A 25282-nucleotide genomic window follows, 5' to 3' on the forward strand; every position below is an offset into this window, starting at 1 on the left:
CTAGGTCAGTCTGATAACAGTAAACTACGGAAGCGTTGAAAGGGCAAACACTCACGAAATTGAATACGTAAACAAAAATACAACTGAAAACAAAATGCTCAAGTGTCACACTATCTTTAATCTGCTTCGATGTATAATAGAAATTCTTTTCTTCATTAAACTTTGTTTTGAACTCAGTCATGTGTCATTTAGTTAGTTGTTTAATGTGCGGCTCTCATTGAAGCAGTGACGTCATTTTTGGCCTCGTAAACATTTCGGTTGGCCATGGCTGCTCAAGGCAAATCGTAGATATTCAATTTGGTTCTCTTTCAGTATTTCAATGTCTTAGTTTACGTTCTCGTTATTAGCACTACCCACTATCGATACTTTGGTGCCACCATTTTCATGTAGGTATTGTTGGCCGTTAGTGCCACTGCTTCACCGTAAAATCGTATCCTTAAACTTTTAAAGCTAGTCTATTTTTCACAGTTTATAATAGGGGTGTCCAAACTACAGCCAATGGGCCGATTGCGGCCCACCATCTGTTTTTATTGGCCCGCGGCCATCAAAAGGCTCACGCTTAAGTGTGAAATAAAGATAAAGAAATCTTACAATGAATATGTTTTACATGTAAGACAGTTAGCTCCCGAGTATTTTGCAAGTATTTGTGTACCGTTTTCATTCCTCAGTTCATTTTATTTTTTTGTCTAGAGCGCAGCTGATCGGTGTTAAGCGGTGCTTCGCGTGTTGAGATGTTCAACATCATTGTTCACACTTATGAACAATATAGAAAATCTGAAAGCCAAATAGGCCTACTAAAACTGTATATATAGTTTCTAACGACTAGGCTTAGACTACCTACAGAGCTAAGGCCCATAAGCCTACAGTGCTCATGTAGCGGCCATTGGGTGTTTGTTTGGTTTGTCGCTGGTTGGCGCCCTCGGAATGTTACCGCTCGTGTTGATTTCAGCACTGCGCTTTCGTTTTACCACGCCATTCGTTTTTGCACTGTCTGCGCGCAGGACATCAGTTCGAGTAAAGCCTTAAATTAAGAAGGCCGTGTTCTTTTCATTTAATATATGAGCGAAGGTAACAGACAACAGAAATAGCAGTCTTCTGAGCAGAGGAGTCAACAACGCAGCAACGTAACAACGCAACAACAACTTACCTTCGCCATACTCATACAGCTAATACTGTTTCATTAAAAACGCCTCTTATCATCATCCTTTACTGCAAAAATATAAAAATCTGTCCAACACGACCAGTAAATTCGCCAAACCGAGTATTGCAACAGCAACTTTCCATTGATCTCATATGCGCTTGCTACACCAACAACTCCGATGATGTCACATTCGCCACCCACACAGTTTTTTTGGAAACGGTTTTACCAATTACTCAATAAGGAAAAAAGATAGAGAAATTTCCTTTACATTCTCGAAATCAAGCGTACTTTTATGTTTTTTTAGAAAATGGGTTGAAAAGGACCTCAGTTCCCCATTAACTTGCATATAAGCTACTAGAAGGCTATATCAAAGGCTCAATGCAACCGTCCAAAATCAAGATAGTACTGTATATTCAAGTGTTCTTGTGAATCATGTAATGTTAGGAAACGAAATGTCTTAGCGGGCCTGCAGTTGGACCAGGGCCCCCGATATTTTTTGGCCAGCTACATTGTGTCACAAATGAGCAAAAATAAACTGGTGTATAGGCCTAATGCAGAAATATTCACCAAATTTAAAGTTTTGCCTAAATTGAACTTTTAATTTTCTCAACATTTAATTTGAATTGCTTGTTTATTTTGTTTTAATAGTTTCAAACTGCAGTGGAGAATAGAATTTTTTTTAAACTAAAACTAAATGAAAGCCAGCTGCACACGTCGATGACTCAAAAAGGACTTGCTAAGACTAACGTATTTACGGAGGAGACCATAATTGGGACATAGTCCCTTAAAACGGACTTTATGTTTGGGGATCACAGGTGTGAAGAGACCCCTTTGACTTATCAGGGTATCTTTACTTAATTCACCTGGTGAATTATTATCTGACTATTGTAACTTGTGGTTAGAATACTCTAACTTTTTGTCGGCCGAAAGGTTTTAGTATTACAACCAAAATAGTTTACAAGAAAAGTTTTTTATTACAGGTGGTGTACACTTTCTCAATATTACGAATAACCAAGAACATAAGTAATACTACTGCTTATAAGATGTCTATTGAGTAGCAATTACCATGGCTAGCTTAAACAACTCATGTGTTGGTTTTGATGATTCACTCGGCTAACTCTGTTCGCTGGTAGAAGTGCGAGTTTATACAACGTGAAAGCGATGGGAACTAAAATGCTCGACATGAAAAACGCAGCGAGTCGTAGCAGGTGCGGCGAAAAAAACAAGGTTTAGACAATGGGAAATACATATAGCTAAAGCTGACATATTGGGACATGGATAAATTATGAGTGTTAAGGTTAAGAAGCAGGCATTACCAACTAAGACTTTTTATCACAATAGTTGCTGAAAAAAAAACCTGGGAACGTACTAAAAGAAGTGTTCACACAAAATTATTCGGAGCAAGTTTTCAAATATCAATTGACGTTTAAAGTGTTTTTTTAAAAACAAATTTATAAACTTCAATCAATAACTAGAAAACACTTTTAATGTAAATGATGTAATAGTATTAAAAAATACCACCTAGGCCGCTGCAGGTGTTTCCACGTCTTTTTGTTGCTTTTATCCTTTCCGAATCCTCATCGGCCAAATTAGATTACTAAAAAAACCACTGTAATACTGTATACTAAGTACGATGCTATGACGTGAAAGCTTAAGGCAGTAATGTTATAAAACGATTACCAAAGTCAAGAACATAATTTGCTGATAGTGAAACACGACAGATTGCTTGTCGTCCTGGTTATCAAGCATCGAGAGAAAGTTTCTAAAAAGCCTATTTCCAGAGGAGGGCAGTCGGTACTTTAAAAGAACCGATTTGGCAAAAAAACGTAAAGACGGTTCCAGTATTCAGAGCTATTTCAAAAACATAATTTTCAAAACCTTGAAGTAATCATTTTATAAGTACCGAGTACCGGGACCGACTTATAAGTTATTTCTTGAAAAAAGTGATTTTGTACCGGTATCTGTACTAAAAAAGTACCGCAGTACAGTAATTCGATACTATAGTATCGCGGTACTGCCCACCTCTGCCTACTTCCAGCGATGCAAATTGAGTATTGCAGTTGCTGATACGGAGTTGTTCACTGTTTGATTGAGTTGTAAAAGCAAAACAAGATTTTCCAAAATTTTCAAATTAGATGTTGTGAGGAAATACTGCCACAAAATTCATTGTTAAGTGAGTACGGCTACGGTCCCTACCCAATACAAGCTTGGTTAAGAGTTATGCCCAGATTTTGTTGTTAAAATATAAGTGGTCATGAAAGCATTAAAAGTTTGTTGGTGTCACTGATCGTGGTGTAGGCGTGTAGCTTATTATTAAATTGTAGCCTAAACATTTTTTAAAAACATTTTTGGACAAATCTATTTCAACAGGTTGGCATAAAATGCCGTTCAGAAAACGTTAAAATCTTAAAACGTTTTCAGAGAGTCTGTCATTTACCCTCCTAAATACTATTTTATGCTAACACTAGCGTATTTTGGGAGGAAGCATTAAGTCATACCCCTCAAAATCCTAACGTTTTTAAGCCATAGATAGGCCTTTACGTTTTCAGTCTATTTCGTTTATTGCATTTTCTTATTGGCGACTACTTATCAGCTATATAACCCTAAGCCGTGCAGAGCGCATTGTGGGTCGGGGTCAGAAATTAAATTTGGCCCCTGAAAAAATTAGATAAGGTCGTATATCCTAAACGCATGATTCATAAACGGCCGGTTGCCTAGGCCTACCATATTTTCATCGCCAAAAAAGAGGACAATTTCTCCAGCAAGTACAATGCAAATAAAGTTTTACGTTTAAAGAATTTATCACATGTTTTTGGATAATTATACGCATATGCACAAGTAATGCATTCAGCATCAAAATCATAATGTCCTTTTCTGAAACAAGGATACTTCTGCCGCAGTTCATCAGAAAACACAGTGTTCCTCTTTGGCATTATTGCTTAGCTTTATTTAGATTTTATGTTTGTCTAAGTTATATTAAAACAATGATAAGAAAAATGATTAGACCTGTGATAATATTATGAATTAATGTAATATAAGATTGTGTAAAACATAGAATTCTCGTCTATCGAATCAGCGAAGCATAACACTGCGTGACGTAATCGATCTCTTCCTGCTTGTTGTGCGTGCAGTACGAGTTATTCATTCCTTTCTTGCTATTACGTTCAACGCCACAACATGTCTTTATGCTGTTGCTGTGACAATGTTTTATCTTGATGTATTCGTTCAAAGAAGCTTCAATATAATCAGAATATACAGTTGTCAAGGTGTACAATTAATTCTAAGATTAAGAAAAGCAGAACAACGACCTTGAGACTCATTTATCATCGAGGATAAAAACATTTCAACCGACAAACGTTGTAGTGATTTGGTCGCCCTTACAGGATAAGGTACGACATACAACCATTTCATTACAGACCCAATGCTGTCGCTGAAAAGTCATTCGAATTTTCTTAGGCCTCATGCCGAAAAGTCACATAAACATACAATTCTGTTGAAAATATAAGCAGGAAAGCAAAAAATGCAAAAAAGGAAGACATTTGGGCATTTTTCAGTGTCCTCGGAAGACAATTCATTTTTCTTTAGAAAAGAGGACATATGGTAGCCCTAAGGTTGCCACCACTGTAAACTTACTCGATATATGCTGCTGGTTTTTATCACAACGTTATTATTTCGATATGAGTTAAAACCAGACAAAAAGTCGAAAGGTTATCTTCATTGAAAACTAAACTTCTTTGGCTATATGTTTCACAAATTTCAGTTTACTGTAAGTGTTTAAAAAGTTTGGTTTAAGAACGGTTTTATAACATTTGACATTAATAACGTGGCGTAAATAAAAGTGTTAGTCTTTAGTTTAATTTGTAGGCTATTTGACTTCACATAAATGTAAAATCATACACATCATATAGTCAAACTTTCCCCGCTCAAATGTTAAAATTTGTGTCGTTTATGCATTGCGAGGAGAGTTTGTAGGCTAAACCAGATCACGACTTAAGGGACCCCAGCTCGCCCACATGGACACAAACAGATGCTCAGCTATGGCACTTTTGGAATATAACCTAATCGATAAAAATACCAAAAAATTGTATTTCGTGTAAAAAACATCTGAATTTTTGTGTTATTGCTACATGCTTCCTTTATGAAAGTTTGACAGTGAATGTGATTTGCAAATAAATAGGTCCCGTTAAAAGTCGTAGGCCCGGGCCAACCCTCTACACTGCCCTGTACAACCTAAACAGAAAAACGTATAGGATTAATAGGCGTGTTTGCGGCGTTTCAAAATCGATGTAGGCTATACGGCGTTATAAGTTGTAGTCTGCACGACACCCAAAAACGAAAACTATAATTTGGCTGCTGCATTGTCCACATATAGATATAAAAATACATTTCGTTTAAGGCGTTTTAGAGCGATATCTGAGGCGCAAAAACACAAAATTTTTAGCGGAGTAGGCAAGCTCGGGAATTTTAAAACCAATTTTTAAAGCTCTTTGGCTCCCCTCAAGGCAATCCTAAATACGCCGCAGCATAGTAATTACTAATTATACACTGTTTTACGTGCTAACGTACTATTACAGCGGTATTTCAATATTTTCACAGTGACGCTGTTATTTTTAGGTATCTGGCTAGTTGCGCAATTCTTTATCAATTAATCTTTATCTAGTTTAATTAGACCTACAAAAAGGTGTTGGAGTTAATAAAGGTAAAGTTGGCACATATGCGCTTAAATTATAATTTTATTGATGGAAGGGCCCCACCAATGCTGGGCCCCAGGGCAATCCACCAAGTAAATCCAGCGCTGAGTTGGATCACCCTGATTGAAACACCAGCGGCATGCATAGGCTAGGGTCGGTTTGGAGGTTGCAGGTGGGTTGGAGGCTGAAACGTTGGGCTCGCCATTGCAATAATGCATCTCGTGTCAGATACGTTTTAATTCTTTCTCTGGTACACTTACTAACTTGTTTTTGCACTTAATTGCCTCCAACTTCAAAGAAGCTCGTATTGCGAAGATCATAATGTAATGGGAAAGAAAGGTCAAAAATATTCTACTTAAAAATATTAGAATATTTTTTAAACCAGCCAAATATAACCCCACCACTGTTAAAATAGCCCGCTTGCAATCTACTTTAAAAGAAAAAGTTCCGCCACCGTTACCGTTTAACCAACGAACTTAAAGTTCTTTATATCGTTGGTTTAACTATTGTTTCTAAAGTTTTTCTAACCGTACTCTATTTTCCATCATGCGATGGTTTTATGTCACGTGATCTGACGTACGCCACAAACGGAACAAATCCCATTGTCTTTCCCTTTTTGTCTCTGCACCTTGTTGAATGTTGAGGCTCTGTAGTAGGCCTAATGATTACCGGTAACAAGCGGCGCTAAGGACATCTAATAATGACAGCATGTTGCACATCTAGTGTACTTGTGTGCAACTTGCATAAGACATATAGCTTAGTATTGTGTTTTATAAGTGAGTACGCTAGGCTGTAGTAACTCCTCCGTCTGTCATTATTGCTGATAGAAAGAAAACCTATGTTATGATTGATTAGCGGCTTGTTAATTTGGTACCGGAATTTAAAACGGGCCTGGAGCACGTCGCATGGGCATGTTACAGGCTTAACCGGAACCATAACCGAAGTTGTTGAAATTTTCTAATGTTGTACTATACCGTAGCGTATAGGCGGATAGGTTACTGGGCCTACATGTGGCCGCAGGCCTGTTAGCAAACGTACAAGGCAGTCTGCAGAGTTTTGGCATAGCCAAACTCAATACTGCTTTTCATGAGCTTCAGTGACACACTTTAGGTGGGTTATATTGCGCTTAATATATTGGACAGAACAATTTTCACTCAATTTTCAATTGATTTAAAGATTGAATACCGGTAAGTCATCTGTGTAATTGTGCACTTCCGTTAAGGGCATTGGCGTCTATTTTTTAAAAGAAAATGAGAAATCTGGGGCGTAGAGCAAAATACTATAATTATGTAAAGCATTTTCACAATGTTTTTAACAAATTCTATAATGACCATATTGTGACCTGCGTTTCCAACACATTGTTCCTACTTTTATTTAAACTATAAATGTAAAACAAATTCCTTATCTAAATTTGATCAAGTGGTTTTCATTAAAGACGCTATCAAAAACACTTTGAGGAAACAGATATAAGAGCAAGTTTGCTAACTTGTGCAAAAAGCTTAAAAATAAATCATTCTTTGACTTCTTTCTTCACTGAGTTGATTACACGTAGTATAGTTGAAAACTCATTGAACTATGTATGGAAAAAAAGGTTTGACTTTATCAAATAAGTTGTTTGTTTGGAGCAAATTTTCAAAGTTTTGTTGGTCTATTTAGAGATTACACTCAACAAAATTAAACAGCTTTTTGCATTGTTCTGTTTTTTTTTTAATTGCCCAACGTAGATAGCCGGGTTGGTTGGATGACCTAAAGAACCACCTTAAACAATAAATTATACTGTCTTTTCAACTATTACTATTTATATTTCAACTTTTTTCTTTACCTTAGGTTTCTTGTCTTAGTTTTTCTTTTCTCTGGGCTGTTTTCAAGGTAAGCACAAGTGTAACCTTCTTTGTCACCTTCGTTTCATTTTTTTCACTTCCTCATTTCTCGAGTTGGAATTGCACCATTGTTTTGCGTAACTATTGTTATTGGCAGGGTTGCCATCGGTCTCAACTCAAAAATAAGGACGACTGGGAAACGAAAGACAAATACTACCTTAAACAGTGCACAACAGGAGAAAGCAACCAATGTTCCTAAAAAAAAAACAAGACACTATCTGCATGTTCTTAATTTTGGAATCTCTTTGGTACAAAATGGTATACTAAAGGTGTCAAAATGCCCAAAATAAGACAAAAATAAAGACATTTCTCAGAAAAAAGGACAAACATATTTTGTAAGACGCCTTACCTTTAAAATAAGGACAAATTTTAGAAATAAGAACGGTATGGCAACCCTGGTTATTGGTCTAGTTATTGCAAACTGGAAAAAAGAGATGCAAAAACAATCCCAAGCAGGAACCGCCATAGAAATAAAACCGCAATAATTATATAGCTAAAAGCAACTTGCAAAGCCCCTGGTGTTTGGGCAAACTTTGACTTTGAATAAACCATCTCTCGTGAGTACATTAATTATGTGTATTCGTTTAAATCAAAGTTTATCTGGAAGCTGATGTCTGGTAGCAAATTGGGATGTGTGGTAATCTTTGGTCACCCCAATTTCGTACTTGGTGGCAAAGCATCTTTGTCCCCCCCCCCCCGGGAATCGACACCAATGGGTAAGGGGCAATTAGTTTAGGGTACAACAAGGTACACATACAGATTAAGGAAACACATAGCATCATAACAAAGTAATAACACCTGCTAATTGGAATAATAAGGATTTTGCTTGTCAATTATTTTCATTATCAATCAATTTCATGTTATTATTAATACTATTAGTCACTTGTATATTGTAGTTAGGCTGTAAAGAATATTTGATGTATATAAATAACGTATAGTGATTTATCAGAATGTTATAAATGTTAGGTTTATTGTATGAGTGACTTCTCTGTGCATCTTTTTTGAAAGTATTCATTTTTACAATAACCATCAAGAGGAAAATTTGAAACTTAGTTGGACCTAACAATTTTTCTTTGTACTAGGATTTTGCTGCTGTAGAGTATCACAATATATATATATTCTTGCAATACTTTAATCTTTGAGAAACCAAATTTCCTCGGGAATGAACCAATGTAGGCTAGCGATTTCGAACAACAATTAAGAAAATTTTTTAGTTATAACCAAATAAAAACAAAATACCGGTCTCATTATTGCAGATAACATTATTCATTTTTTACAGGAGTTTCATTATTCATTTGTTAGAATACTTAAATACATAATCTGAAATAAATTAGAATTATGTCTCATCCAAATGGGCCTTCACTGGAACATCAGGTAAATTTTAATCTAGTAGTAAAAATTATCTTATTACAATGTTATATAGCTTGTTAACATAACAGTATATATACCAGTACTGTATGATATATACTATTACTATATTAATAGAAACTTTCCACCATGCATATGCTTCCAAGTTTGCTTCATGGAAGCTTGGTTCTTGCGTTATTCTGTTTGTATGGTTTTACCAATTTTTATTTGTAGATGGCTGGACTTGACATTAACTCTGGTCGAGGTGGTCACACAGGCACTGGAGGTTTGTAATCCAAGCTTTGTATATTTTGATTTGCAAATACAGTATTTGTAGTACATCACTATTTTAAATCAAATCATAAATCAAGCATTGTATACAAAGGCTATGTGAATCATTGCTTACAATGTGGTCTATGTTATAGGAAGATTCACAGGAGCAGGTGGAGGAGGTGGTGGTGGTGGCGGCTATGTGCCACCTCATATGAGAAATCAGAACATCGCTCGAGGTGGAGCTCAGATAATACAAGGTATGCCTCCATCTTATGGCGGTGCCCCAATGACTGGACCCAACGGAGGTAAATGATTGTACCGCATGTTGGTATGATAAAATGCTTCGAACAATTATCATTAAAAAATAACCAAACACGTAACAATTTATATACAATCTTGACAACTTCGTCACTCAACAACTTGTTGCACAAAAGAGGGAGATAAATTCTGGACCTTTTAATGTATAGTTCAGTTATTTTTATTTGTCATGTAGTTTATTACTGTTTATTATTTCAGAAATACGTTATGGTCACATGATGGCTGGCCCTCCTCCAGGAGCTTTGCCACCAAATGGTCCACCTGCTGGTTATGCTGGGCCCCCACAAAGAGGGTATTCTAATGGCATGGGGCGTGACCGCATGAATGGACCACCACCAAGGTTCGACAGGGGCTACCAAAATGATTCTGGTTGGTTCATTTTCTTACAATATTTTTGCAAATTATGTGTAAAATAGAATTTTCCAATTCCACTTGTTTCCTGCGTCATTAAACATTATTGTTAAATATAATATAATATAAGTAAATGAATGAGATACAACAAATTTGTTTGCAATAATTTGCATTTATGTGTAGAACTGTCAGTTTACATTTTTTTTTTTTTTTTTTCAGGTTCTTATCGACCACCACAACAACAATACATGAATTACGGTGGTGGCTACAACAATGATCGTGGATATGGGAGAGGTGGTTTTAACGATCGACGATGGAATCAAGGTATATCTTTTGTATGGTTAACATACGATTTGAAAATAGTCAGAGGAAAGGACTTGTAGGTAAATCAGTAAAAAGAGTTGCTATTTTCTTTGAATCATAGGCGTCATTGCCAAAAAAATCCAGGCAGTGCGAATCTGAAATTTTATTCAGCCGGTCTGAGGATAAAGATTATGATGCCGTACCAGTGTGAAATTTAGACAAAATTCCCGACAGTGCAAAGTTTTTCGTGCACTAAAAGCAATGATGCCTCACACCTATGATTTCGATAATTTTTATGTTAACGTCTTTGAACCTATATTTTTTTAAACAATTCGTTATATCGGCGATCTTTAATTACTCAACATAATGAGATCCATGAAATTTGTCAATAATTATGTTCAATTAAACTCAACTTGTTTCTTTTAAAGGTGGCAGTGGAAGTGGTGGTGGTGGTGGATATTGGGATGGTCAACCTCAACCCATCCCGGATCGCTGGGCTAGACTAGATGATGGTGGTAAGTATAGCATGTTGATACTGACCTATTCAGTGTTTTAGATTACCAATTGATTGGTACGCCGTTGTTGTTTAAGCCACGTAACTGATTTTGGTCTGAACTTGGAGCATTTTTGTAAAATTAGTTGGAATGTCAAGTGGTCGATATGGTAATGCCAGAGATGGAGATGATCGACTTGCAAAGAAATGGGATGAAAGACAAGGAGGTGGAGATGCTTTTACAGACACCATTGACTGGAGCAAACCACTACCGAGAGATGAAGGTTTGGAAAAGTAAGTTTGTCAGTTGAAAATTTGTTGTAAATTGTTCTTTGTCTTTTATTGTAGATCCTGATCATCCCATCTTTAACAACTTACATATGCTCTTAACGTTCTTACTGGGTATTAACATGTATGATTGTACATATTCAAGGCATTATATTAGTAAATCATAAAGTGGAATTTCCTTTTTTAGAAATTTATTTGCTGGCTCAAATACTGGCATCAACTTTGACAAATACGAGGATATTCCAGTTGAAGCCACTGGAGAAGATGCTCCGGATCACATAGATAGTGTATGTGACTTTGGTTTTTGAGGAATACCACTAAAGTGTTACTATTTGTAATTGTAACATAAAAACAAAGTCGTAATATATTGGGGTTTTTCTAGTTACATGATGCCCGTGTTATGAGTTAAATGATACAAATCTTTCAAAATTTTTTTTTCATATATAAATAATGTAAGCCAGTTAGTTACTCTTACACTGGGTGAACTTTTTCTGATAATGCTATCCTTCATGAATTTTTTTTGAATATATATATTGATCGATAATTCAGCCGGTAATGTCAATCGGATCTCATTGTGGATTTGTGCCTACTTTTCGAAAACCAGTTTTGGCAATTAATTAGTACGCTGAAAATTCTGAATTTCGAAGTATATGCGATGCTTATAGTTTGAAAATGTAAGGTAGTTGGTCATTTGTTATCTGCAAAATGTTTTTTGGAAAGGGAAGCAGGTTGCATTTTTGTGATTGAATCAAGGGAGTCAAATTTGAGCAGTATTGTACTTTGGTACTTGTTTTTAAAAACATAGATACTAATTACACAGTGAACCAAAAATTACCAATGATAGTTTTTTTGCTTGATGTATATTAGTCCATTATAAGTATTTCTATCTTTCCTGTACCAAGTTCAAAGAAGCAGATTTGGGAGAAATCATCAATGAGAACTTGGAATTGTGCAAATACACAGTTCCCACACCTGTCCAGAAATATGCTATCCCAATTATTGCAGGAAAACGTGATCTTATGGCTTGTGCTCAAACTGGTATGTTAGAATTCTTGCCTGGATGTTGTTATTTCTGCGCCTTGGTTAGAAATGTCCAAAGTTTATTTGCTGTTGCATTGCACAGGCTCTGGTAAGACTGCTGCATTTTTGCTGCCAGTTTTGTCTCAACTTTATGCTGAAGGACCAGGCGAATCTCATAAAGCTACAACCAGCAACCAACGCAGCCGACGCAAACTTTTCCCACTAGGCCTAATTCTTTCACCGACCAGAGAACTTGCATCCCAGGTAATTTTTTTAACCAACATACTAAAAATTTTCTTGGTCAGCACTTGTTGATACAAACTTTGTGTGGCCAGAGTTTGCATTGTTATTCCTGACCACAGATTATTTCATTTAAAAGATTTATGATGAAGCTCGCAAATTTTCTTATCGCTCACATGTCCGACCATGTGTAGTTTATGGTGGTGCTGATGTAGGGGCACAGATGCGTGATTTGGATCGTGGTTGTCATCTTTTGGTTGCTACACCGGGAAGACTGGTAGATTTTATCCAACGTGGAAAAATCGGACTCAATTACATTAGGTGAACCTAATAATTATAGCTTCACTATTTGCCATTGTTAGCATTGTTTAAAAGTGACGAATTCGTATTGCCAGATTCGTTGTTTTGGATGAGGCTGATCGTATGCTGGACATGGGATTTGAACCACAGATTCGCAAGATTGTAGAACAGAGTGACATGACGACTAAAGGTTTCCTAAAGATCAAAAATCTTTTTTTTCTGACCAAGTCTAGTGTATAACAAAAATTTAAATTTTCGGATCACTTACAAATTATTTTCATCTTCTTTTCTTACCGTTTAGGAGAGCGCCAGACACTTATGTTCAGTGCTACTTTCCCGAAGGAAATTCAAATACTAGCACGTGATTTTCTTGATAATTATATCTTTCTTGCTGTGGGTAGAGTTGGTTCCACTTCCACCAACATTACACAAAAAGTTGTTTGGGTTGATGACGAGGAGAAACACAAATTTCTGCTTGATCTTGTCAATGCAACTGGTATCTTAGTAGTAAATTATTGGAAAATTATGTTTGTCATTTACTGTCCATTTCTTTACATTTATATCTCTATGATTTACTCAGTTCATGTGTGAGTCACAAACCAGAACTTCAGGCTTTCTGAAGGACGGCTTTACAGCTACCAAACTTTCACTGTAATTAGAGTTATTATATAGTATTTGTTGTCACGAACTTTTATTATTTTGAAGATTCCAAGTCACTTACACTAATTTTCACTGAGACAAAGAAGGGAGCGGATGCTTTAGATGACTTTCTGTACTCCAGGTTTGTGCAACACATTGTACAGCATAAATAGTTAACCACATATGACTAGTATTCTGTTGAAAATCTATTATGCCTTCTGTAACAAAAAATTTCCTCTGCTGACTTACTTTGATTAAGGAAAATGCCGTGATCTAGGTTTAACCTCCACTACGTTTAAATATTATGACACAAATCAATCTTACATGTTTAATTGTACATTGCACAATTGTACTAGTCACATTTTTTTAATTCATGCATACAGAATTACAGACTATACAATAATTTTTACAGGAATTACAAGTCTACAAGTATTCATGGAGACAAAAGTCAACGTGACCGTGAAAATGCATTGATGGCATTTCGTACTGGACAGTCCCCGATTCTTGTTGCAACCGCGGTAATTATCACTCTTGTTTCGATATCTGTGTTAAATTCCCGCTATAGTCACTTGAAATGACTTAATTTGCTAACAGCAGGTGTCTCGAATATTTAAAAAATCCTGACTGTTTCAAAATGCCATACAGGTTGCTGCTCGTGGACTTGACATTCCAAATGTTCGTCATGTGATTAACTTTGACCTGCCAAGTGACATTGATGAATATGTTCATCGTATTGGAAGAACTGGAAGAGTGGGAAATATTGGTATATATTATATATTTTGTTTTTCCCAACTTTCATAAGAATTTTGCTGCCTTAAAATGTATATTGCCAGTTATTTCCATTAACAAGCAATTAGTAGAAGGATCTAAAGTTTTTTGTATCTCAGTTGTATTAATCTCTGTAGAAATGTTATTTTTTCAGGGCTAGCCACATCTTTCTTCAACAGAAACAACACGAATATTGTCAAGGACCTGGTTGATCTTTTATTGGAGGCCAATCAAGAAGTACCACAGTGGCTTGAGACCATGGCTCTCACGGTTCAGAAGGGGAAAGGACGTTCGCAGCCAAAGAGATTCTCTGGATTTGGATCTCGTGATTATCGTCAGCAGCAAAATAGAGGTGGACGTGGAGGAAAGATGGGAGGTGGAGGTGCAATGCACAATAGGTGAGTCTTAAAACCTGACTTGAACTCAGTCGGAGAACGAGCTTCTTAGAGACTGTTAAACATTGAGTCTATTTTTTCAGGGGCGGTGGAGTCAGTGGCGGTTGGGGAATGGGACCAGCATTTTACCGTGGAAATGATTATGGTGGTTCCTATGGCAACACAGGTGCATCTGGTCCTGACTGGTTTGGCAATTGAGCTTTTTTTGCCGGCTGTTATGTACATAGCATTTAATGTTGGTGGGCATTCAAGTTTGTAGTGTTGCTCGATTTACACTTTCCATTGCTATTTCACTACTGATCAAATTATAACTGATTGGGAAATTTTCAAAGTGAAATAGCGCATGGAATTCACTCCTTTCGTCCAACTTATCATCACATAAATTGTAAAAAAGTATAAGCCAAGGTCTAACCTATGTTAGTCTTTGTATTTCTTTGCAGAAATCTGTATATAAAGTTTGTGGCCTTGTAAAAACTGAGTTCAGCCCAATCATTTGTTAAACGCCATTTACTGGCGTGTAAGCATTCCTTTAGGCAAACTTTGTGCTACCTTAGTTCTGCAGTATTCATACTCATGTGCGACCACATGACTGTGCCTGGCATTGGTATTTATTATTTTTAGCCCTGCCTTGTCTGTGATTGAAGTATGTATGTTCTCTCAAAGTTTGAAATGTGATAAATGAAGGGGTCGCTGTTAATTTGATGTGAACAGAAAAGTATTTTACAACACCATTTAAAGCCCATTGTGGTGGTTCGTGCAGTGAAAAAATGCTTTGGCGGCAATATCTTTTTGATGTGGTAATTAATTTGATAACGTTTTTTTTTATTAAGCTTTTGCATAGATTACACGTCAAGCAATAGCAAGTATAGTACTTAACTATTTTAGAGAAAAATTTATTGCACATTTATACACTTCTTATATATGCAATTTGCATGTTACTTTTAAATGTGCGTTTTGATAATTTATTACTTAGCTAATTGATAAAAGTGATAAACATGTTTAACTTAAAATTAAACTAGATTTTTGCCGCTAATAGAATTATATCGCTGCTCATTACATACCTCCGCTGCTGCTTGTTGCCACTCGTAGTCTTGCCAAGCAAAAACGTGTATTACATTATTAAGCACAGTGCATTAGACGTTAGAATAGTTATGATTAAGAGAATACTAAAGTGAGTTTTTTGCTTGCCATAAGATTGACAAAGCGAGGTCTGATTATGATTTCAGCTTTGTCTGTTTGCACTTTGCCACTATGTTCTTTATAGCTTGCAGGAATATGCTATTAGATAGGTAATTGTTAAGCAGTGAAGGAAGATATTTTTGCAAGCTTTTTAGGGAATTGTGGGGTTTTCTGTAAATCTTTTCCCCACTATTAATTCGCGTGGCATATCATGCTTATCTTTGTGGCAGCTGGTCTGTCATCTCACATGCTCACTACCATTTACATTTTAGAACGTTTTATACACACATGCACATGATTGTGCTCCTTGTACTTCCAAAAATTCACTGCTAATCATGCGATTGTGTTATACTCCTAAATTTGACTTTTAAAATAATTATAAAAAGTCACCCAACAGATCTCCGTGCACCTTTCCTTCATCATTCGTTGCTCAATATGAGTTAATATTTTTTGTCGATGTTTTATTTTCCTGAGGTGCGTGTTGATCGTTTGTTTTTTGCTTAAGCGACGGTCACACTTATAATTTATACAAATTTTATTTAGACAAAACTTTGAACACTGTGCTTACCTTTTTATTTATTTTGCTTGGGCGAGAGATGCAACAGTAGCAAATGTTGCTAACAGAGCAGTGTGTATAACTAGGTCACTGCACGGGCTGCAGTCCACCCCATTTAATGTGACCTCTAAAAATCACTTCTGATTCCCTGCAGGGCCAGATATTTTTGCTATTTTAAATGTGGGTAAATTTAATCTGGTAATTTGTGCAGTCATGTGGTTCCAGGATTACTGCTGTGTAAAATTGATATTCCTACAAATTACTTTGAAGAACTTTTCAGTGATATTTGCTTCCTGTGCAAATGCAACCAATAATTGTTTGGAATATCTGCAAATAAACCACTGTTGAAATCAGCCTCTTGTCTTATAAACCTTATTTTTTTCCTATTCTAAGAAACTACCAAAACTTACACTTCGTCTATAGTTATGCTTATCTATTATTGTGTGTGAGTTCCCGGATTACACCAAATAGATAGTTGTCTGTGACTTAAGCGCTTAGCAACTTGGCTAACCACAAGCGTAATCCTCTGTTTTACAGTGGGATTTTATTTTTTAGTGTAGTGTTGATGCCAGAAACACCAGATGTGTGCATAAGTAGGCACTGATTATTTTGTAACTTGCGCTTAAAATTCATTGGGAACCATACTAGATTAAAAATAGATAACAAACAGTTAACTACTTGTAGTTGGGAATGGGTTCTACTTGGCCGTTTGAATGACAGCTTATATTTGTATTTTGTAGCAGCTTACTAAAATAGCGTAATATCTAAATTTACAGGTACGTTGTATGCTATACTTAACCGGTCGAAGCCAACTAAACCCATAATTTTCTCGCAATTCGGATTTCCTTCAAGGTTCAGTTTGTAGCAATTAACCATGTCTATCTTTGAAGACCAGTGGACGTAGAGGGCTATGAAATAAAACCTGATTGTGAAAAGTAGTTAACTGTAAGTATACGAGTGAATTTTTCACGATACCAAGTTCTACTCGTTGGCCTGTAGGCTACGTCAATAATGGGATATAGTGTGTGCTGGTTTTAGGCACTATATTTACATTGTGAAATTTATGACATTTCTTCATCTTCTCCTTACTCCTTGGCACGTTGATATCATTGCATCGTAATTGTGCAGTTCTCGAGCTTTTATAAGGTATGTTATAGTACGTAGAAACCGAAAAATGCGTTAAATTGCACTAAAACACTGATGCAGGCCCATCTAAACCACGAGGCGTTATTTATGTTATGCGGCAATGTCTCACTATTACCGGAAAGCCTATTCGTCACCTGTTGAAAACACCTCTTGTTTTTCCTATTCATAAGCGCAGTTACACCCTAAACTCAAATATATCAACTAACCCTTCAAGATCCCCTCTGCGATCGGCTTTCTTTTTATTTGAGGGGGATGAGCCCCTCCGCTTCCCCAATATTATGGATTCGTCCCTATGATAATTTTATTACGTTGGTAACATTAATACCAGCGCCGAATCAATCCATGCTTTTATATGACGTATTCAGATGGTAAAAAACTAACGTTGTAAAATAGACTATGCCCGCATTTTCTTGATTAAAAGCCGCAACAAACGATGCTACAGTTTTACTCTATTCTATTCGATTGAAAGTCGTCATTTAGACGAAGTGGAACTCCCGCAGCGTACCGAATTGAAAGTGTGAAAACATTCTTTCAACAAGACTTCAAATGTGAGCAATGAGCAGTCTATTGCAGTAAGCATCCGCTGATTACACAGGATCAGCAGCACAGTAAAAGAGGTCCGATCGTCTGTTGATCTGATTAAAAACTAGAAACTGAACTCGATTGGGAGCCGCGCAAAATGATCGAAAATAAGAAATAGTAGCCGAGTTTACTATTCGCAAAAAATAAGGTACATATCGATTACATCCATCGTTATACATTGTGAATTACTTTAAATGAAAAAAGGTAATAAAAGAATGGTAAAACCATCCACATGCTCAAATAAATGCTATTTTTAATTCAACCAGAAACGTTTTACTTTATGGTACAACCTGTAATTCCCTTGTGAGCTATGTAAAAAATTTTTGAAATTTATTAATAATCTTTGCAAGTAGATATTAATTGAGCTGGTGTAACGATATTTTTAAAATAGCTCTAAAAACTTTTAAAATCGAAACTTTCGAGGGCAAGTCAGGCGCGCTTTATCTGAACGCCAAAATATTTTTAACCAAGAAGCTTAATACTCAAAACGAACAACACTACTGCGCAAAACCTTTGCTGTCAATTACATTCAAACTCCTAAAACCAACCAAACTTACAAAATCATCGGAATTATTAAAACATGCTGCCGTCCTTTGTTTAATGGATTATTCTGTTGTAGATATATTTAAGGTTCCCCTTATTTTCGAGGTGACAACGTTGTCGAAATTTACAGACCCCATTCAGCCAACTGGTCAATATTTTATCAAAAGTAGAACACAAGACCGTTTCAGCAAGTTTATTGCACATTTCCACAAGTACACTTCTGCAAATAATTAATAAGCGTGACGCTATTGTGTGTGGCAAGATTACTTCACTTAGAGAGAGGAGATTAAAAACAATTGCAATGCAGATGTCTCAACAGCGAATCCGTGCTGGGAATGCTGCTTGTTGCATACGTAACTTGCACTTAGCTAAATATAACCACTAAAGGTAAACTGCGTACATTTTCAAATACAATACTGACATACAGTATACAAAATCTAAAGCATAGTGATTGTATGGGTAACAATATTTATAGTAGGTTGCAAAAAGCAGGTCTTGTTTTTCTTAAAAAGTACAGAGACTAAAATTGAATTAATTTATTTTACCTTAGTTTAGGACTTTTTAAACAATTTTTCCTTCGTCATACTGTGGTAAAATTTGAAATCAGTCAATCACACAATAAAGGCTTAGCTGAAGAATTCACGCTTAAAACGAATGCCAGTTAATCGTTATAGCTCATTTTTTGTAAAACTAACTGTTGGGTTACACCAATAAAGGAAGTCCAAACATACTGTTTCCACAATATAACTGTTTAAAAGAAATAAATTTACTAAAACTATGTCACGGTGAAGTTGTAATGTTTGCTACTATGGTTGGGAAAACTGGAAAAAGAAAAGAAAATATCTTTTATTCATCTTGAAGTTGCAATGACAGAGCTTCAAGTACAAGTTATCTTCGTATAAGAGACAGTGGCATGAAACGAAGAAAAACAAATCATATATTAAAAATTTATATTGCTGCTTCACAGTTAACATGCTATTCTGACGATAAACTTTCAACGCAATCCCTGTTTACGCAGTGGTTATAATATGGCAACAAGAGGAATTTGCAAATAAATTAACATTATTAACCTATCATACATCTATCTATATTCTTTGAATTGAAACGCATAATATAGTCATTGTCCACTGTCCAGTGAACATTGGCTGTAAAACAATTAACTACAGGTCCTTTTCATCATCATCATCATAATCTTCGTTTTCATATAATGCATTTGCTGTTTCTTTTACCAAAAAGCTTGGGGAACGTGGGCTGTAAATAAACACAATTGACAATCTTAAGGCAACAATCAAGCAGTACAAAGTCGAAAGGTCGGTTGCCTTGTTGACGCCACAACCAAACAGTTACATTGTACAAAGTTCAGTTCAGTCATTGATTTATGAACTTAGCAGATCAAAGTTCACAACTAAGTCGTTCTATTTTGGTATGCTGTCAACATCCTCATAAATCAAAACAACAGCTATACTTTATTTCCTTGAAAATAGCAACACCTAAATTACCTTCTAATTAATGCTTACATATTTGTTTTGTCTTGCCATACTTTACCAAAGTCAACACCATTATTATACAAGTAGAAAGTATATTAATGCAGATAGATTGATAGAAAGTTTCTTTCATATTACCACACTAGTATATATATTTATAACGAAATCAATGTATTAGTAATTTCATGTCAAATAGAGTCTAACCTGTCATATTCATCATCGTTATCAGTTGGAGATGAAGGAATACTAATTGGACTAACACGGCCAGGAGATATTGCTTCAATAAACTGGTCTTTGTATTGATTCTATGGGAATTTAAAAAGCATCAACTGCAGAGGATTATACACAGGTTTATAAGGTAAACGTGGCACAACTACAGTGGTAGGAGTAATGATGAGTGCTATGATTATGTGATGATGCATTCACGTTAATGATTAACTGCAATTGCTTCATTTGCCTCGCCCAGTAAACAAATTCACAAATTGTAATGCCATTTGGAGATGAGTGTTTGAAAAACTTTTATTGTGACAAATAATGCAACGGCATATCAAACAAGAAGCAAACTTAAGTGCTATGCTAACCAAACCTCCTTGTGTATTTATGGAAGTATTTGACTTAGTTATTTGAACTTTGAAGTAAATAACAAACATGAATAAATATTATATTTGTGACTTACCATAGTCCCATACATCTCAATGAAGTTTCTCACAAAATCATTAGATTTTTCTCTCCATTTATCAAGCATTTCATGACTGCGATCTTCAATCTTCCCAACAAATTCTTTGTATTTCTCGCCCATGTCTTTCAGACGATCTTTCACTGTATCTACAGTGTTCAGAACACTTATTCTCTTTTCCTGAAATGATAATTTTCAAAAAAACATAAAATTGAGAGTTTGATGGTTATATAGTAGCTTTACGCCATTAATTGCATTCTAAAACAAAGAATGGGACAAAATATTAGCCAGAGTACTGTTAAACATATCTGCAGTTGATGTTTTCTTTCAATCTAGAAACATTCACAATGCTGATGAATGTTTCTAGTTTGAAACAAAACATCTGCTACAGATATGTGCTTAATTGTTCGGGCTGTTTTATTCATTCTTCGTGTTCAACCCACTCTTAACACCATGCACCGATGTATAATAAAATGAATTTAACTGACCCTTATAAAACTTATGTTGAGGTCCTTAGCAGAATAACCGCGAGATAAATTGCGGCGTACATATACATCATAATCCTTGACAATTCGTGTAATCACATCAGAAGTTGATATACCTTCAGTTCTTTGGGTTGCACAAAACATACCTTTAACAAAACAAACGTTTTACCAAAGGCTAACCCAAAAAACAGCTGTAGTTTAATCACAGAGTCTATACACAGCAGCAGCTCGTTAAATTAACTAAGTTTGTTTCATACTTTAAAGCACCTTCAACTGTCTCAATGAAACAACAATTACAATGAAAGTAAACAAGGATAACTCGAAACTCTTTAATTGAAATTTTGATTGAAAGTGTTTTATGGTTGTCATGACTTAAGTAGCACTCTTCACTATCTCGAACTTAAAGATCATGAAGATTCGTGTTGTTGATGACTTGTTATAGGTTAGGAAGGCTGATCATTAATTTTCTGTTGTATAATAACAATTTAACACCTCTTCACCTACTGTACCACTGTAATGCAAACAATTATACTAAGGAGTTAAACCAATAAAGCGGCCCCAGAAAGGTTACAGCTCTTTATAATAATCTGGCAGGTTATTAGTCTGTAGGTGAGGCTGAGGGTAGCCTACTAAGCCTAAATGACTACAACATCTGAGCTTAGCCTATCAGTGCTACGAAAAATGTCATTCTCCAACTGTATTCTGCTGCTTTAAATTGAAACAAATTTTTGAATCGGATAAATGGCCAAAATTCACCTTTATTATTGCATGTTACCTTTTTCTTTAATATGTTTGTAAACATCAGCAGATGATGTTGAAGCATATGGAAGGTCATCATGTGCTACAAAGTCAATCTGCCCAAGTTAAAACGATAGTGTAAGTCAAAACAAAAACAAACTTTAACTGACCATAGCATGGGAAAAAGTTGTTGAATGGCTTCATCTGTAACTACTGTACAAAATGGTATTGTCATTAAATACAAGTACTATAACTGCAGTTGATGTGATGTTTGTACCTGATGTTTGTCCAAAAATTCATCGTCCAGTGTCCATGGAGCATCTCTTACAACTTCATCAACGTATCGACAATGACGCAATGCTTCATACCTTTCATGCTCTTGCATTACAGTTCGACCCTTAAGTCTATGAGTCAGCTGATCATTGCACACTGCAACAAGTAATGAGAAATGACTTAGTTACCAATTGCAACAATTCACCACTTAGTTACAGAATAAGGAACAGCTTAATTTACAAGTGAAAACTGAAAGTTTATTATCTAATCATAGTAAATAAATTGCTGTCAAGGCAGGGCTGTAGATTGCTTAAGCTAATTTTTCTAACTTCACTAAACATTACAACAGAATTTGGTAGAACCTAAATATATTGGGAATAGTTTATTCTTCAACTACTGTACAGTCTGGTAGGCAAAATTTCTACAATGATCAATTCCTATATTCCTGACATTTCTGTAAATTTCACATCCCATACTATGATTCCAACATTCACAAAATATTTTCCATAGCCTATGCTCACATATTAGTAAGCTATTACACAGAATACACAAAAATATTGTCACAATCAGCAAGAAAATTTAACCACATACCTCCCACAATGAGGTAAGTATTTGGAAAAAGTTTTTTTGCTTGCATTAATGCTCTAGCATGACCAGAATGAAACATATCATAAATTCCGTCAGCATACACCCTTGCTGGCCTGTCAGCAGCTGCATTTAATATAAGATGATTACATTGTTGCAATACATTAAAACAACAAAGTAATTTTATAACTTTGTTTATGTATCATATATTCCATGATAGAAAATATTTGTAAATATATATAATCATGGTATCATTTCAGACAACGTGTTAAAAAATACAGTAAGGTTTTTACAGATTAACTTACTGCCAGTCCGAGCCTCTTGCTTAGACATCCTTAAAAATGTCTTTTTACTTTTGCTTTCATCTGCAGTCCAAAATTGTGCTGGTGAATAAAGCGCCTACATAAGCAAAGAACAATCAACAAAACTGTAGGTAATACAACAATATACTTACACATGGCACCGAAATACATGATAATTAATCATTAAGGATTAATATTCAGCAAAATCAAAATAGAAGTTTTCAAACTGCATAACAAAAGCACAACATATGATGATAAAATAAAACCTCTCTCTGAATTCTGATATTATGAAGGTAGGCCTATTAAAAATCGTATATGTGAAACACTCACTTAATTATGGTATCTGTGTCATTGAAAACCCCAAATAAAACCATTACACTACATGTAGATGAGATATCAACAAAAAAGGAAAAAAAAGAATGAAGAGTGTGGATGAGATGTCAACAAAAGAAAGAACTTATTACATTATGTAATAAGTATGCTATGAATGATGCAAAAACCGAAACAACTTCATAATAAAAAAATTTATAATTAGGTTAAACGAAGAACTACATACACAAGTTGTTGTATATGGTTATAGCATTTGGATAAAGGTTTCAATTAGGTTAGGTAATAGATTAGAGTTAGCTTTAAATTAGTGTGTAATATTTTTCTGAAAAAAATTATCATTTTTGAAAGACAAATGCTCTTAATAAAAATAAACACTTTTTGTCAGTGAAATAAACGCAGCGAATAGCATTTTATATTTACCATTTCAGACAACTTTCTCATTTTAGGTGAATACTCTGTCTTATCGTTCATTTGAGAATCTGTTGCGGAATCATCCTGATCATGAAGACGCTTACGAACCATTCCTGAGCTGGAAGACATTTTTCTAATGTGGATGTCCAATTTGTAAGATAAAGTTTGATGAACTATTTTCTTTGGAAGCACTGGGTATAATTACCACTTCATCACATAAGGATGAAACTGCTACTTTTAATTGTGCTACTTGATTAATATAACCTATCAACAAGAAATTTCAAAAGACAGATAAACACTGTAAACTTCCAACCGTACCGAAGCAAGTTTTGGAAATGCAGTTGCAGTTCCATGGCAAGTTGTACGTCTAAGTTATGGCAATGGATTTAATTCAATTTAATAAAAATAAAATGTAACTGATGAATTTTATTATGAAACAAATAATATCAAAATTGCAATTAAAAGTATGGTCAAAATAATAGTTGTTCATATGTTTTACATTAGTGCTTCTCCTTCCTAAAACTTTTGCAAAGCGGTTCGCTTAAAAAAATTTTTCAATGATTCGCAGCCCATTATAAAATTAAAGGTAAACAAATATACTTTGCAGTTCCATTATATATTTGTTAAATCTACAAACTGTTCTGGAATTTATGCGTACGCAGATCACTAGGCTAAAAGGATATACAAAGGAATTATTGATGAAATGACAATAGTTCTCCAATTCCGGTTAGGAAAATAACAGGCATATTTCTTCACCAAGAACCGAAATATGGCATTTTCTCACACAGGACCGTTTGAAAACTGTGGGCACATATGAATCAATCATAATTGTAGTGACTTTGACATCATAGTATGCAAATTAAACCTAAATTCCTTTTCATTCTTTGATTCGACCTCAAAACAGGATAATGAAAGGCTTACTACTCAACCAGTTTTAATGGTTTATACATGTATACATACCATTAAAATTAATTACAAAACAACAAAGTTAGTATTTAAACACAATATATATTTAATTTATAAATGTGATAAAACATAAATACTTAACAAAAATTGTATTTTAGTGTAGCCTATGTTTGATTTACATATTAGGCCTATAATGAGAAATCAATGAACGTAATAGAGATGCTAGGACAGCTAGCCTAGGTCAACCTTCAAACTACCAACTTATTTGAGAAATCTTTCTCTTTCAATCGGAAAACAACCAGCATACAACGTATTTTTTACAAAAAAGTTAGTAAGAGTTTTTTACATCAGTTGCTTGTTGGGTTGCATTGAGACTAATGTGACTGCAGTAAATGCATGCAACAGAGACAATTTTTACATTGATCACTTCAACATCCATATGTCAATGCAATGGGGTCATTCCATAAAAAATCACCAAAAAAATGAAAATGAACACCCTTAGGCCTACCTCTCATATTTTTTTGTTTTAATATAGGCTATGACAAAGAGTTCCAGAATCGAAACAAAACAAAACAATTTCAGCGTTCTAGCTCAATTAGCTTAAAGATATAGACACCTGAAATAGTGATATTTTTGCCA

At 35.2% G+C, this 25282-nt stretch overlaps 2 protein-coding genes across 3 annotated transcripts; one reads left to right on the forward strand and one right to left on the reverse strand.

Annotated features, from left to right (window-relative positions):
* The first annotated feature begins 8986 nt into the window (after positions 1–8986).
* On the forward strand, positions 8987–16537 carry LOC143445694 (ATP-dependent RNA helicase DDX3Y-like). 2 transcript variants are annotated; one of them, XM_076944971.1, is made up of 18 exons: positions 8987–9086; positions 9294–9345; positions 9485–9637; positions 9849–10019; positions 10221–10325; positions 10733–10819; positions 10944–11091; positions 11273–11372; positions 11988–12123; positions 12209–12369; positions 12485–12666; positions 12741–12835; positions 12947–13141; positions 13351–13426; positions 13697–13802; positions 13930–14047; positions 14207–14450; positions 14531–16537. In XM_076944971.1, the coding sequence occupies exons 1-18, from the start codon at positions 9051–9053 to the stop codon at positions 14643–14645; spliced, it is 2280 nt and encodes a 759-aa protein (XP_076801086.1). In that variant the 5' UTR covers positions 8987–9050; the 3' UTR covers positions 14646–16537. The 2 variants fall into 2 exon arrangements, with proteins under 2 accessions (XP_076801086.1, XP_076801087.1); XM_076944972.1 differs by having other exon boundaries at positions 9485–9589.
* Positions 16538–18631: 2094 nt separating this feature from the next.
* Positions 18632–25228, reverse strand: LOC143446283 (choline-phosphate cytidylyltransferase B-like). The gene is made up of 9 exons (XM_076945860.1): positions 23747–25228; positions 23000–23093; positions 22701–22820; positions 22114–22265; positions 21874–21952; positions 21102–21244; positions 20614–20793; positions 20142–20242; positions 18632–19704 (listed from the first exon to the last, which is right to left on the reverse strand). The coding sequence occupies exons 1-9, from the start codon at positions 23864–23866 to the stop codon at positions 19614–19616; spliced, it is 1080 nt and encodes a 359-aa protein (XP_076801975.1). The 5' UTR covers positions 23867–25228; the 3' UTR covers positions 18632–19613.
* Positions 25229–25282: the final 54 nt, after the last annotated feature.

The sequence above is a fragment of the Clavelina lepadiformis genome, chromosome 2 (genome assembly GCF_947623445.1).
Source record: "Clavelina lepadiformis chromosome 2, kaClaLepa1.1, whole genome shotgun sequence".
Classification (NCBI taxonomy): domain Eukaryota; kingdom Metazoa; phylum Chordata; class Ascidiacea; order Aplousobranchia; family Clavelinidae; genus Clavelina; species Clavelina lepadiformis.

Bases quoted from the DNA above. Each gene is read 5' to 3' on its own strand.
- LOC143445694 (XM_076944971.1), top strand. From the start codon at position 9,051: ATGTCTCATCCAAATGGGCCTTCACTGGAACATCAG. The intron at 12,836-12,946 runs GTTTCCTAAAGA...CTTACCGTTTAG, and splicing joins GAGTGACATGACGACTAAAG to GAGAGCGCCAGACACTTATG. The intron at 13,427-13,696 runs GTTTGTGCAACA...TAATTTTTACAG, and splicing joins GATGACTTTCTGTACTCCAG to GAATTACAAGTCTACAAGTA.
- LOC143446283 (XM_076945860.1), bottom strand. From the start codon at position 23,866: ATGTCTTCCAGCTCAGGAATGGTTCGTAAGCGTCTTCATGATCAGGAT. The intron at 20,243-20,613 runs GTAAGTCACAAA...AAATTCCCATAG, and splicing joins TTGAGATGTATGGGACTATG to AATCAATACAAAGACCAGTT. The intron at 19,705-20,141 runs GTTAGACTCTAT...GTTTATTTACAG, and splicing joins AACGATGATGAATATGACAG to CCCACGTTCCCCAAGCTTTT.